General features: G+C 37.3%; 2 protein-coding genes across 2 annotated transcripts; one reads left to right on the plus strand and one right to left on the minus strand.

Annotated features, from left to right (window-relative positions):
- Positions 1–4,953: 4,953 nt before the first annotated feature.
- On the minus strand, positions 4,954–9,950 carry LOC129271600 (alpha-(1,3)-fucosyltransferase 7-like). The gene is made up of 2 exons (XM_054908911.2): positions 8,844–9,950; positions 4,954–7,726 (listed from the first exon to the last, which is right to left on the minus strand). Exons 1-2 carry the CDS (start codon positions 8,919–8,921, stop codon positions 6,440–6,442), a joined length of 1,365 nt encoding a protein of 454 aa, XP_054764886.2. The 5' UTR covers positions 8,922–9,950; the 3' UTR covers positions 4,954–6,439.
- Positions 9,951–11,468: 1,518 nt separating this feature from the next.
- LOC129271601 (glycoprotein 3-alpha-L-fucosyltransferase A-like) lies at positions 11,469–15,690 on the plus strand. Its single transcript, XM_054908912.2, has 2 exons — positions 11,469–12,123; positions 13,945–15,690. Exons 1-2 carry the CDS (start codon positions 12,079–12,081, stop codon positions 15,268–15,270), a joined length of 1,371 nt encoding a protein of 456 aa, XP_054764887.2. The 5' UTR covers positions 11,469–12,078; the 3' UTR covers positions 15,271–15,690.
- Positions 15,691–15,808: the final 118 nt, after the last annotated feature.

Genomic DNA, 15,808 nt, shown 5'->3' on the forward strand with positions numbered 1-15,808 from the left:
AATTATATTTTGATTTGAGCCTCAAATTATCTGAGAGAATACTAATATAACAATTTAGGTTGATTGAAAGGCTTTAATTTTTAATAAAGGCAAAATTAGTTTCAAGTCGTAGCTAATCGCAAGATTGCTATGACGTCATTACGACAAGATATTAAAACTCGCTTTTATTTTCAGGATTACAGCATAGACATATTTTAACATAGGTATTCGTACGATGATTTAGAACTTCACACAGTAAGATATTCCATGTCTCAATATTATCATCAATTTCTACTACGTTTTATTCCAAAATCGGGTCGCAGACCAATTGTTAAATGTGCGGTGGCTTTAAACACATGCTATTTATCTCACATGATGACCATGATGGTTTGTTATGATCACTGGCGGATCCAGGCTGGGGGGGGGCACAGCCGGCCAGTGCCCCCCTTGAGAGGCACAATTAAAATTTGTAAAGTAAAATTGCTGGTAAAACAGGAGTCTGCCCCCCCCCTTTGAAAGTGAATACCCTTTTTTGTCAAATTTTTCCTCAGGAAAAGGTGCCTCCCCTTTCGAAAAATCCTGGATCCACCCCTGATTATGATTGTGTTACTAAGACAGAGATGCGCCATAAAAAGTGCTCTCTGTAAGTGTTACATTTGACCTTTTTCAGGGTGCATATACAAACAAACACATTGATCACTTAGCATGCTCTGAGAATTTGTAAAAAATTGTATTACAGGGTGTACCAACATAAACAAGGAGGAAGCGATGAATAAGAGTGTTTAGATTGTGTACAAGGTACTAAGTGTTGATGTATGTGTGCATGTTTTACCTTATATCATAAAGTGATGGCCTGGATCCATCTTAAGTGAAATTCATTTCAGGTTTATTATGTTGAATCTATTTCTAACTCGATCTTATGATCAACATTGGTATTGTTACCGCTTCGATATCAAACAATAGCGAAGTCCGAAAAAAATAAATGCTTGGTCAGGGCTATGTCGAATAGCATGTATTCTTTTTTATTTTTTATAACACAGAGGGGTAATAAAATGCATCATTAAATTAATTTTCATCCTTTATGTTCACAGGACAATGAAATACAAGACATCGCACATTTATTTGTAACGTGTAAGAAATCACAATAGCGATTGAAAAAAATTAGTAGCATTGTGCATCTACAACTTTATGCACAATGCTACTTATTTTTTCCCAAAATAATTGTACCTTGTACCATGTAGTTCCATTCCCTGAAGTCTTCCACCAGGAAGGGTAACTCAGGGCTGACGAGAGTGGGAGTATTATTACTCTGTTTTGTTGCAGGTTTTGCATGTTAAAGTAAAACTAAACATGCAAAACCTGCAACAAAACAAAACAGAGTAATAATACTCCCACTCTCGTCAGCCCTGAGTTACCCTTCCTGGTGGAGGACTTCAGGGAATGGAACTACAAGGTACAATTATTTTAGAAAAAAATTAGTAGCATTGTGCATTAAGTTGTAGATACTAATTTTGATTTTAATTTGATAAAAGGATATGAGTTAAAAAAACAGTATAGAATTTTTAATCTTCTTATTATGTATGCAAGGTTTGCTATTTATTCAATCTTAATTCGAAGAGAAAGTCGGAGTTGCAGATTTCATGAGTTGGTATACTTTGTTTATTCAAAGGGTTGATTTGTAATCGTTTAGAAATAGAGAAGCGTTGTAAAAGTAAAAAAAAATATGTATTAAAAAACAGTATTGTTGAAGAAAATATTTCATGCTTTGTATGATATTGTTTACATTTTATGTTACTATTACAAATTATCAATAAATTTATTTTTAAAAGAAAAAAAAATTCATTCTTCAGAATTAATTCAATGATGCTAACCTGATTTAAGTATAGTTATACAAATCTTTTTGAAAAGTTGGATTTCCAACATTTTTTATATAAAGACGCAAAATTAACGATCATAACAACAAAACTCAAGACACGTGCCACGTTGAACAAATTTTAACATGAAATACAAGCCAGAAATAGAAACATTAAAGAAGAAAAGAGATGGGTATCCCAGAAGGCAATATGATCGGGACAAGAATTCCGGTTTCACTCATTACGCTTCAGTCACACTCATGAAACGGACCCCAGACCGATCAAAGTTTTTACGTTATTTCCAATGACATACCATCGGTCGATTTGGATTCAGTGTCTTGGTGTGAGTGCAGCATTATCAAATACATCCTGCTCGTTTTCATCACAAAACATCCACCCTCTATGCCTCACCCCTCCCACGTTCATATTACTTAATTTAATAGCATCATTCCACTCGAGTTGATAGAACGTTCATCTACCTCCCCTAATTCGTCCACCTCATCATCCTCCCTCTTCATTCATTCCTTCCCTCTATCCACTGACTAGGGGCGGTGCGAAGGTATTTTAATAGGGGTTGAGGGGCATGACAACCCATTCTTCTAATTGAATTACACGGAAAATATGGAGAATACACGAAAAATACACGAAAAAGTGTCGCACAGTTTGTTCAGTGTGTTCGCAGTGAGTTCACAGTGAATTTGGAGTGTAATCATAGTGTATTTGCAGTGTATTTGCAGTATGTTCACAGTGTGTTGCATTGTGTTTGCAGTGTTTTCACAGTGTGTTCGCAGTGTGTTCACAGTGAATGTACAGTGCGTTCAGTGTTCACAATATGTTAGTGTGTTCAGAGTATGTTCACAGTGTGTTGCATTGTGTTTGCAGTGTTTTCACAGTGTGTTCGCAGTGTGCTCATAGTGTTTTCACAGTGTGTTCACACTTTATTGCAGTATGTTTGCAGTTTGTTCACAGTTTGTTCACAGTGTGTTTGTAGTGTTTTCACAGTGTGTTCGCAGTGTTTTTACAATGTGTTCACAGTGAGTTTGCAGTGCGTTCACAGTGAATTTACAGTGCGTTCAATGTTCACAGTATGTTAGTGTGTTCAGAGTGTGTTCGCAGTGTGTTCACATGGTGTTCGCAGTGTGTTCACAATGTGTTCACAGTATGTTTAGTGTGTTCACAGTGTGTTCGCAGTGTGTTCAGAGTGTGCTCATAATGTGTTCACATATAGTGAAGACAATAAAGATGTGATTCACACTGCCAAAATGCTCAAATCTAACAATGTGAATTTAATAGTGAACTATACAGTGAAGATGTGGTTCACATTTGAAATGCTAGAATTCAACAGTCGATGATAATTTTGTACATGGCTGTGTTCCACAATGTCAGTGAATGCACTTTGAACACACAGTCGGTTACATTGTTTATCCAGGAAGGAACATCCCTGTTCTTTCTTCTCCCTTCTTTTGTTCCTATTTTTTCACTACTGGAAACATCACGGGAGTAGTCTCCCCCTGTCCCCACTGCAGAGCCGCCCCTGTCGCTGACAGAAGTCGGGTCTGACGGTTATCCCATCCACTCACTTTTGGCGTCACTGATGTTTGTCGTATATCCCATTCCACTCTCGGTATTGATTTTTGACAAAATGCTAACCCATCTCACCTCTCCTTAAAGGCGCCGTCTCCATCGCTTGATACTTTATCTGATTTTTTTTAAAGAAGGCAATACATTGTAGGAGGAAAATGTGATTGTGTTGGATTTGCAAAAGTCCTCATATCGTCTGTCTATGGGTTGAGGGAAACGATTGAAACCGATGACGGAATTTTTTTTCTCTATTGAATAACCATGATACATAAGGCCTGTTCCTCTTCCTTAAGCATATAGGCCATAGCGGAGAGCTTTTCAACATCTCTGGTCCTGGACTGCATCAGCCACGGTCTGATGTTTTATCATTATACTGCTAACAGGGCTAGTAAAGGCTAGTAAAGTTACACCACCCAGCCCAGTCAATTTGATACTATCTTTCTTCTTTATTGCCCTGTCTTCCTATTTTGCTTCACTTCTCTCTCCAGTAAAACAGGTCATGTATGCCCCTGAAGCGCCACCCTATCAAAACACGATTAAAGTGACAAAGGTCCAACACTCAATATTAGTTTACAAACGAGATCCCAATGATAGCTCAACACTTGGTGAGATTCGTCCCAGGACCAGTTCCAACTTAGGTTTAGTGTTGTGCTGATCTAAACATTGCCCAACACCAACGCCACAAAAATCCAACACCAAAATTGAAAACATAGTTTAATATGTAATATGACACCACTTGTGTCAGGTCGAAGATTGGCCGAAGACACATTGACACTGTCTCTTTAATGGAAAATGCCTCTGCACTGTTTCCAATCTACTTCCAAGACCTCTTTCGAGTTGATAACATTTGCCATCACCCAGTTGTGCCACAGTCACATCAACGAAACAGACTCTAAACCGACCGATCATAAGCCGTTCGAAATAACCTAATAGCTTTGATCAGTCCGGTTCGGTATCGTTGGTGTGACAGTATCTAGACATTTGCCATCACCCTGTAAACACGCGCCAGGCAAAGGCCCAAAGGTTACACCCGTAAACATCCATCCACTAAATTTAAGCAGACGTCTTGGCAAATGCAAAATGCAGCGTTTGGATTTTAGCCCCCTTAACTTTCTAAATCTAATGTCCATTAACCATTGGCTATATATATTGCCAGGGGCCGCGGAAGCGGGGGGACTGGGGGCTTCAGCCCCCCTCCCACTTTTTTTTCCAAAACCGTGTACAAAAAAGTAAAAGTGACCATATGATTGTGATTTTTTGCATGGTCAGCCCCCCCCCCTCACTTTTTACTCGCCTCCTCCCCACTTTGAAAACCGTTCCGCGGCCCCTGATTTCATCTATTGTCATGACTATGAGAGGTCATTCTTATTCATATTTGACACAATCATATACAAAGCTGGAACTGTGTGAAATTTGGAATAGTAAAGTGTGGGAAGATTATAGCTTACCTCTGTCATAATGAGCAAAAAAAATGAGGGGAGGGGCAGACATTTTGTATGGGGAAACGTTGGTGAAACGTTGGAAATGACGAAGCGAAGTAGCATTTTCTTTTTACTTTATTGATACAAAAAATCTAATTATGTGATAAACTTTGATAAGATATTCAGAAAATAATATCAAATCTATCCCCTTTTCCTTTCATTTTCTTTGTTTCTCTTGGTCGTGATTTTGCTTTTTTTGGGGGGCATGACCCCACAAGTCCCCATCTGCACATCAGTGTAGTCAACGACTGTACCCATCTTTGTTTCAAGCGATCATTCAGGATTTTGGGTCATTCCGATATTATTGAATATGTAAAAATGTACAACATTTGAATTTTACCTGTTTAATCATACCCTAGAAGTTGTCATAAATGTTTCGAAATTCCCTTTGACCGTATCACTCTCAAAATATAGGTAGGCCTACATTATCATGTTCTTACCGTAAGAACTTAGATATCTCAAACATTTATTATTCATTTCTAGAAAGCCGTTGCGTCTTTAGATTAATCATTGCATAATAATACCCCATACCCCCTCAAAAATAAAGAAAATGAAAGGATAAACAAATTAGAATATAAATGAAATAAAATAAGTACACTGCAAAACCCTTTAAAAATATGTTTTCAGTAACTGCCCAGATACAAGAAGTGAATCGCATCCATGAAGGTAAGGTTGTCACTTGAGGGCGATGTTTTGGAACAATGGAGAGAACAAATCGATGCAACCAATCTTTGTCTGTTTGTAGTCCATTGCTTCTCTCGAAGATTGTGTTCAACCTGGCTTTATCTTGGCAACCCGTGAACGACGACCAGGTATTTTGATATAGGCAATCTATTGGAGATCAAAACTTGAAAGAAATGTTTTACTATAGGGATTATTATTTTCAGTATTTCTGCCTGTTGAGCTACATAAATGCCTAATTTAATGGTTAAACTATTAAACAGATCCTGTCACCTAGACTGAACATGTAAATGAGAGTACACTTCACGTCCAATCCTGGATGCTTTTTCCATTAGGTGGCATCTTGTTAAGACCTATACTGTCTATGAATTATCTGACTTACTGAGGTGTAACTAAGCCCAAGAGATGTAATAGGCTCCTTACAAAAATTTAGGACCGCGTCTTATAATTACGCGACAATCACACATGAACATTTATTTTACAGATCTTAACATCTTAAGACGTATCACGAAAAACAAAGAACACAAATTTAGCGTAAAATGCCATTTAATGAATAAATACAAAGTATATTATAAATGGAATACAACGGGCTTACACCCTAAATTGAAACATACATGTATTTAAATAATTTATATTTAGATCATGTTATAGATTTACGTCACATCCATTAGGATCCTTTGCTCTTGATGGATTTTTTTTTCTAAAAATGTGATTAAAATACAGGCATTGTCATTTATTATGAGTGGATCATACTATCATGCTAGGACTATGGCACATCCAGCTATTCATTTTCCGCGCGCGAATATAATCATATTCCATAGTTTTAATTTGTTTAATTGTTCCCCATCAGTATTACATCTGAGATCACATCGCCCGCCAAATAGTCCAGTGGTTATATTCTCTGTACTGCTGATCAGGGCTAAACGGTTTCAATGAATTCTTATCCGGTCTTGTCCGGCAACCATTAAACCAGGTAGATTCACCAACAGTGGTAAGGTACTGAGGAGTGCCATCGAACATGTGTGGAATCGCTCTGCACACCAGCTTTGGAGCGATGGGATACGTCACTTTTACTTTACCGCGTCTTTTCCAAGCAAAATATTTATCATACTCTTCCTCGTCTTCTGCTAACATGTAGAGAAAGTCTGCTAATGAGCCAACCGTTTCGAAATCAGAAACGTGGATGAAGGAATGAGGTGGAGCTACTTTGACAACGTCCGACTTGGGAGCCCCGTAGATAACCGGTACGACGTCATTGGCAAGAGCTAGGGACCAGAAATCGGACAGGATGAGATCATTACATTCAGCGTTTCCAAGAATAAGTAGAAATCTGTAACTTTGTATCAATGATGCGCATTTAGAGGAATGACGAGGTACGCACTGCTTGGTCCCACATGCTCCAAAGTCGTGAACAGGTATGCGAGCGCGGAGGCGACTTAAGAACGGTTTTCTTGGCCACGATATTTCAACACAGTTGCTGTTGACCCACGCTATGAGATGTTTCTTTGGAGGCAATGGAGGCGACAAGCTTATGGACGTGTTGGTTGGCGGTCTGTGACTGTACGATCCAAACGATACATATACGTCGGAATCCCAGCGATACGATATCAACTTATGATACTTGAGCTGGGTTATGTTCAGATTCTGATTCCATAGTGTCACGCGGTGTGGCGACTCCGTGCTGTAGAAGAACCACGTCTGGTTCTCTTCCGGTTCAAGAGTTTTCAGCATCTCAATCTGTCCTTTCATCGCATGCGGTAAACTGCCAAAGATGACCGCGTCTTTACCGCGGAACCGCTTCGGATCCGTCCCAAGAGAAAGTCGGACCGTGCAGTTCATACTGTCGGTTCTGCATCCCAAGTTCACCTCGTGATCAAGCCTCAGACTTTTCTCCAGAAGCTCCACCCACTTTGAAAGCTCAGGCCAACCCCTCATGCCACTTAAATCCCCAAATAGCAGGATACGTTTCTCACACGGACCGATGCCGCTGGTGTTTGCTTCAGATACATGTTCTACAATGGCGTGGTCGTTGCTGGATTCGGTGACAACGCCACGTCTAATGATGACTATGTTTGAGTGGAGAACTAGACTTGAGAGCAATGTTGACCACATGATGATCAAGAAGAGTAAGACCAATCGGATCTTGTACCCCTGCACGAATTACAAAATACACAATATCTATATAAAGGTAATGTGTGGGGAGATATATCTATCTTGCATGTCATGGGTGATCATATTTAATTCTTTTCCCGAGATAATATAGGTTCTTAAACAACATCTTTTTGCCTATATTTAAAAAAAGACAATTTGGATAATCTTCAGTTCCATGTATTGATTTAATTCAGTGGCGTACATATATTTTGTCTCATTACGCCAGTGTTTAATTTCAATATAACACAAAATATTCGTAAATTATATTTATCATAAAATTAATGTCATCATAGAAATGATGTAAGAGATCACACCACCTCGACAAATATTTACCCGGCATTGCGGTGCATTAAACATATAAGAAGGAATATCATATCATGTTGAATAAACTTTGTTTCTCTCTTAGCGAACTGAACCAAGTCATTTCCTCGGAAGCCGGGTAATTCCATAACTTGATCAATGCAATTAAATTGTTGGGCTAATGTGAAATTCAACATTAAAATGATATTCAACTATAACGGTTTATTGTGATTCCACTCCATTTTGTATAGACTCAATATACACCTAGTCCTCGTGCTCCGACATCAAAAATACATGTATTAAAATGCTTTTTTCACAGTTTATGTTACTGTTTGTTTTAGAAAGACGTGGTTGAAAAGAAAACTATATGTATTTGCAATCATTTCATTATAATTACAAGTTCTAAAACAACTGTTGAATTTTACAAGAATAACAAATGCATTATTTTTTTCCAAATAAAATACAATGTAATAAAATAAGAGAGAGAGAAAAAAAAAACCGATGCTCAAGTAATAAAAAATGACAAATTGAACAGGCCAAACATTTACTTAGAAAAAATATCATGCACTTGTTATTTCATGAGATTGCATAATTTGCATGTTTTTATTTCAATCTCGATACTCCTCCTTTCATCTTTGGTTTATTTCTGATCTTCAAAGCAAGAATAACCAGAGAAGCATTTCCTGAAACAAATAATAAGTGATTTTCACGATAATTCTTATGAGCTGCTAGAAATTTTTACATCTGATTGGCTGTCAAGGGATCATCATTAACTAAAAACTCTTCATGAAATGTTCCCCTGATGACGTGTACTTACCGTAGATGTTGGTGAAAGCCTCGGGTTGCATTCTCCCAGAGTGAGCCTAATCTTCACATGCCATAAACCCGTTTCCATGGTCGTCTTCTTTCTATTCTCGAGTTGTAATTTTAGGAAGCAGTGACAGACAGTTCACAAATCAAAGACGAAAAGAGTTATCTCATGTGGAGTTTAGGTCGACAACACTTAAGTCAGTCAACAGCCTCCATAGTCTTCTAGTAAATGTTATAAGTTCGAATTGAGATATATCTCCATTTGTCAAGTTCATTAACGATCAGTCAGGTCTTATCTTCTGATAACCCCAGTACAGGCCAGGAATTATTAACATGATTGATTGACTTCAAACTCAAGATGATATTGGAGACATCAGTGAAAATTACGACACTGACGATTTGCTGACTTGCTGCCTAAAAAAATACTGACGATATATAAAATTCACATTAAGATCATGATGATGGCCTCGATGTTGGAAATGTTCGAAGCTTCAGCAAGATAATGAAACAGAAGTCATAGATGATTGAAAAACTAATGAAAACAGGAGAAGTTGACTCTGCAGGCGCTGTCTTGCTTTATCCCTCCTAACGGCTCTCACACCTGAACAAAGCTGGAAGGCCATCAGCAACTATCAATCTGGGCATCCTCCGATTAAAACATCACCTTTTAAAATCCTGTTGTTATTTTTCTTTAACTCTGGGGAGGCGGTTCTTTAGCACGGACAGTTCTTTAATTGTTCGTTCCCTTTTTATAGAAGCGGCGATCGACATGCTTCTTTCATTGTACAATACCATTTAGTTATTTGGAACAATGGTATTATCGGGTTGAACCATGATGGAATAATGGACGAAGCGATTTAAGCCCTTCCAGGGGGTATATATGGCAAACATTGCCAGTTTATTTTGCGGAATATTTCGATTTTGTATATTTTTAGCATCTCTCAAAGACTAAGTGCTGAACAAAACAAAATGACTAATAAACCCTTGAAATTTAAGAAGAGTATTCAGTCTCAAGGTTGCTCTTCAGAATAGATACGGTTTGGCATAGGACCAAAATGTTGAGGAAAGTCAACAAAAATATCAACTAAAACAGTATTAACAATAACAAACTATCATTTCACGGCACCTGGCACTTCATGGTACCAATTACGTGAATACATGAATTCAAGAATAGGTGCGGCTAAAAGGAATGTACATAATACAAATAAAGACAGCATCTTCAGATGAAATCGCAAGTAATTTGATGAATGTGTTTAAATTGATATCAAATTTTGATACATAAATTACATTTGATTACAATACAGATACCCCTCCCCCACTTTGAAATAGCCATTAATCATTAATAGAATGATTTAAAGTAAAAAAAGGATGTGTTTCTATAATATTGGATAAACTATTGTGCTAAATCGTGATTGATCTGTAAAATTATATTTTAAAGTTACCGTTTGTGTCGAAATATTTTCTTTATTTAATTTCATTAAGCATTGGATATATGTTTCCAAGGGAGGTTTTATTTTCATGCACGATGTTGATGTTTAATTTTATAAGTGTTTTCATTTTCTTTCATCAGGGCATTGATGTAAAACCAGTAAAATATTGATCTTTTGTTCCTGTTTATAGTAAATAAATGAAATAAATAGAATACCCAAGTCATACACTAACAATCAAATATTACACAGAAAATGCTATTACTAAAATATTACAGGTGACATTTTTAGGGGAATTTCTAAGTCACAATGTCGACAAAGTAGGGTTGATCAACTTGAAATCGAATGGCATCGTCAAACTAAATCTTAAATATCTTAGACCACCAATAGATCTTTCCGATCTTGCACACACTGTTAATGGAAAGAACAAAAAAACATACAATGTAATGGCTGTGCTTATTCCATTTTCAGATACACATGACACCAAACAAGCACAATAAAAATACATTTCCAGGTAAAAATTGAAGGCATAGTTTCTCCGCTTCATAAATTGATCTTTCATTATCTTTCATGATCTTTCAAAGCTGTGTGCGCTATGAACGCCTAGCTTAGCCGGGTAATATAGGAGCGCCTTGAGCACCTAACAAGGTGGATATGTGCGCAATATAAATAAATACCCTATATTATTATATTTATGATGATTGAATTTGGTTACATTAACTCTGATTATCATTTAAATCAATATGCTTTCAACCTGTTTTCCATCGGATTTTTTTGTCATTAATGAATAAGCACCTCCCTATTTTCTTAAGCAGGATGTGCAGCAAAGGAGAATTCGTTATTCGTCTTCTGTTTTCAGCCGCACATAGCTTTTGTAGAGAGACTTTTACTAGCAGTCTGGTTCATCTGGGCTGGTGACAAGCACAAACTAGTACGATAATGCGCAAATTGTGGGCAGTATTCATTAGTAGGCAGAAGATGGTTACATAATACATGTATTCAGAAAATATCCTAACAGGTTTTAAATCTGCACATGCGCAGATGGTACAAGAGTTTACAGGATTCGAGCAAGACGACGAAATGATACGGGACACGTATCGTATCACCCTGTAGATTATCATGATCGTAAAACCCCAAAGACGAAGAAAGACATGATAAATCGATAACCAGTCTTCCAAAATAGACTTGTTTTCTGGTTGGTTTACGGACTTGAGCCAACGAAAATCGAATGTAGTAAGGGGCATTCCACGATACGAAATTCCCAATTCGAATTCCATTTGGTAATTTTAATGATTCCAACAAATTATTATATATATACTTATATAATTGTTTACACACGAAAACCAAGCTTCACAAAAACTTAATAGAAAAACACTGTAGTATTCTGATTTCGGGTCTAACTACGACCGTGGTCTAAAGTTAAACGGACTTCAAAATACGGGGTAGTCAGTCTTGATTATACCTTCTGAATAACCAGACAATGTCTGTTTTAATTCATGATTAAACGATACAGTTGGGCCAACATTTTTTAAAGAAGATGCAAGAACTTATTCGAGCAAAGAATCTCTAACTTTGTCATTTCTAAGGTGCTTTAAACTGAAAGATCATTTTCGAAAGACTAGTCTCGGTATTGATTAGTATTGATACGATCGGGCCAAGGAAAGCCTTATCTTATTGTTCAGCATCGAAGCGTTTGTTTTCGACGAGAGAACAACAACACTAAAATTTTCTTACACATAGAACAGGCTTGGTGAAAAAATGGAGTGGACGGACGCATAGAGTTATATACCTTGATCATCTTATATTGCTTGTAGAATGAGAACTGTTCGAAGATGGAAATGTATTACAAGGCGAAGAATGGTAAGATATCTTGGACGATTTAATACTTCCTTTTAACACAATCTATACGGTAGGCCTAGTAAACATCATAATTATTGATACTTTTGGAAAATTTAAGTGTATTTACTTTTCCTTCAAAAAATTATTAAAGGTAAACAGGGATTACTTGTGCATTAATTTACTTTATTCAACTATCATCTACAAATGATGCTATATCTGATGTTACACTATTTACATAATAATGAATAGGATGTATCATTAAACTTTAGAGATGTTCAACATCATTCATAGTATTGGTTTGATCAGTAGGAAGCTGCGTCTTATGAGTGATGCTTGTAACACATTATGTACATTGTCCAAGGCTGATAGAGGTATCTGGAGGTCAGTACCAAGGGTCCAGTCAGTATTGCTCAAAGTTCTTGAAGATGTTGCCCAGACATGGGTTTGCCATCTTGGCCATCAGCGATTCATCTGGTATAGGGCAGTTTTCATATGTAGTGATAGTGTAAGGTCTCTAATTAATTTTAGTTTTATTCATTTAACTTGAGGTCGATCACGCTTCCTCATGATACATTCTCTGTAACTACTTCCTGGTGCAATTGCTTAAATTGGGCGCGTGTTTGTTTATTTATTTTTTATTTTTTGGCTCTATACTGTCTCAGAGAGTTCAAGAAAGCCATGATTTGTGCAGTTTTATGATCCTTGCGCTAGATCACCATGATGTTGTCTTTTAGTTATATGCACATTCCAACTAGACAATTAATGAGATAATGTCGATATTCTTATCCCATTAAGATGCATATTTTGCATGTTGTCAGTATACATATAATACAACACATAAATTCTAAAGACCTGCAATGTCCGTGACATGTTTAGAGTTAATTCTTAGGTTTCAACTTAGTTCAAATAGATCTTTAAGACTTTTACAAGCCGACTCAAGGATCGCATCAGGAATATGAAGCTTCTATAAGTTTGGTATGCGCATAGAACGCATAGAACGGTTACAAAACATCATTATTGGTTAAAGTACATTGAAGTCATGAAAATGCTTCGACATCACACACATGGCTTTTCGAGCACAATAGCCTCCTTTAGTAATTTCATCATGAACATATTTACCAGAAAGGTGTCATCGGGAAGGATGATTGACTTCATGGTAAATACACAATTGTCAATGAAAGGCATGGAAAAGTCACTGAAATACCGGTACACATTTTATTTGCTGTACACGAAATGGATCTCTTATGGCCAACATTGGAAACAAATTTTCTGGACAACATCTTCAGGAAGTGTGAGCCAGACTGACTGAACACTTGGTACTGTCCTCTAGAGACCTCTATATGCCTTGGGGGATGTAAACAATCACCAAGGGTATGAATAATTCTTAACATCTTAAAATTTTGATGAAACACCCTATAAATTGTTAGGCCAATATGATAAAACTGGAAGCTCTGATTTGAAGATGAAAATTCGAAGTATTCAACTGGTGTACAAGTAAATTCAGTTTACCTTTCATTTTTTTAGAAAAAATGCAAACACTGCAATTTTCCAAAGGGTTGAATAATTCAAGTGCAAATTGTTCACTGCAAATTAACCCATGTTATGTTAACTATTGTCTACGTGTGAGATATATTAATTTGTCGACTTGATTATTGCATCCATCTCACTACTTCATTGACATGTGTCCATTAAATTTCTTACTTTGATCTCTAATTGAGCCAGAATGATGATGATTTCGGTCTTGCTGAATATACAGTGAGTAAAAATGAATCATAATCATTACAATAGGCCAGTCGAAGCCACCAACATCTCACCGATTCCTTTTTATTTGTAACATTGCAGGTAAATGCCAGACAGCAGATTGTTGGCATGATGATATTCAGTTTTGGTGTTTTCATCCTCAACGCTATCCTCCAGACAAAGTCTTTGCAAAGTGACTCGGAGGGTCCCGATGGAAGCAACTTGGGAAATCGTCCGGTTACCGAGATGACCTTTGAACCTTTCCCTGATGTATCAACGAACTGTGTCAAGAAGGTCCATATTTTTGGCAACCTGACAGATATGGCGTCCTGGCTGGAGCTTTCATCATGGTACAAGCTTTTCAAAAGGGGTCAGGTCTTCAAACATACAGCAGATGCCTACTGTCCTCTTTACAACTGCACCCTCAGATTTACAACTGGAACAAACCTTACACATCTCAAAGGAAAGGATGCAGTCATTTTTGGCGCGCTCCCGAAGGCATTTGAAGGAAGACTCCATGACGTGATTTCCAAGGACCCTGAACCAGGACAAACCTGGTTTTATTACAGCACCGAAACACCATTACGTGTAGTCAACTGGAACAGAGACGTTCGCATTGCTGATTTGAAGTATCATAAACTGATGACCTATCGCAGTGATTCTGATATCCATATTCCTTTCGGTTACTATCAGAAAAGATTAAAGCCTCTCACAGATGCTGAATTCAATACTAAATACGTACAGAACAAGACGAAGCTCGTAGCTTGGATGGCAAGCAATTGTGCACAGATCTTCTGGCCCCGGATACCAATCGTAGAACAACTCGGTCGTCGAGTACAACTTGACACGTATGGCAGATGTGGAAAGTTGTCTTGTCAACCCCAACGTTCGGAAACGTGCAACCACATGTTGAAGGAATATAAATTCTACATGACCCTTGCAAATTCAGAATGTCACGAGTACATTACTGAAAAGTTTTGGACTCAGACGATCGGCCAGGGTATTGTGCCTGTCGTTTACGGTGCCCCAAAGTCCGACTTCCAGAAAATGGGACCTCCAAATTCTTTCATCCATCTTTCTGACTATTCCTCACTGAAAGAAATGGCAGAACATCTCAAGAAGCTGAATAAAGATCATGAATCTTACATGAAGTACTTAGAATGGGGTCGCTATTATGAAGCAATTCCGACATTTCCTATTCAGATAAACAACTTGTGCAGAATTGTACCCCATCTTAACAAAGGAACTACGCAAGAGTTGCATAGACTGGGTGATTCCACTTGGTACAAAGGGTGTCGAAATCTTCCCAATAAGGATATTTTAACCCCATTTTGGCCCAGGGAGCAGATGCTTGCATATTTCACGTGGACTCCTTGGGGTTCGAAAAGAGATGGGATAAATAGAGGTACTGATATAAAACCATTCTGAATTTCTCAGAGAAGATGCACCTATCCCTCATTGACACAGGAATTTTTTTTTACTTCAACCACGCTGGTGCAGGTCCGGTGATAGGCATGGCATACCTTTTAATCCTTTTTAAATGTACTAAAAAGTACTAGTGCCCCACTTGTGGAAGTGATGATGAAAAAGATTGTTTGTTTGCTTGTCAAAATTCTTGTTATTTGAAGATCTTTTTCGTTTGAGACATTATCTTTTCAAAATCCTGAATCTGCCCCTAGTAATAATCATGGTATCAATGATAATACCTGGTACCACAGCCGGCAGTATTTGATCAAAGAATGGTAAAACCATGTGGCCCCTAAAAAGAAAAGGCATCTCTTACTTCACAATGTGTTGTCAAAATGATTACAAATTTGAATATAACATTATTAAAAACTTTTGTACAGATTTCTTTTCAATGTAGATTTGTTTTCATTTTGTATTGTATTATGTACTACTGTAAGTACACATGTCTAGAGTTTCAACATGAATTCCCGTGAATTATCATTACAGCATAAATTTTATC

This window comes from Lytechinus pictus, chromosome 11, assembly GCF_037042905.1.
Source record: "Lytechinus pictus isolate F3 Inbred chromosome 11, Lp3.0, whole genome shotgun sequence".
NCBI classification, from domain to species: Eukaryota; Metazoa; Echinodermata; class Echinoidea; order Temnopleuroida; family Toxopneustidae; genus Lytechinus; species Lytechinus pictus.

Coding starts and splice junctions, on each gene's coding strand:
- LOC129271601 (XM_054908912.2), top strand. CDS start 12,079: ATGAGAACTGTTCGAAGATGGAAATGTATTACAAGGCGAAGAATG. Junction 12,124..13,944: donor GTATTACAAGGCGAAGAATG/GTAAGATATCTT, acceptor GTAACATTGCAG/GTAAATGCCAGACAGCAGAT.
- LOC129271600 (XM_054908911.2), bottom strand. CDS start 8,921: ATGGAAACGGGTTTATGGCATGTGAAGATTAGGCTCACTCTGGGAGAA. Junction 7,727..8,843: donor GGCTTTCACCAACATCTACG/GTAAGTACACGT, acceptor TAATTCGTGCAG/GGGTACAAGATCCGATTGGT.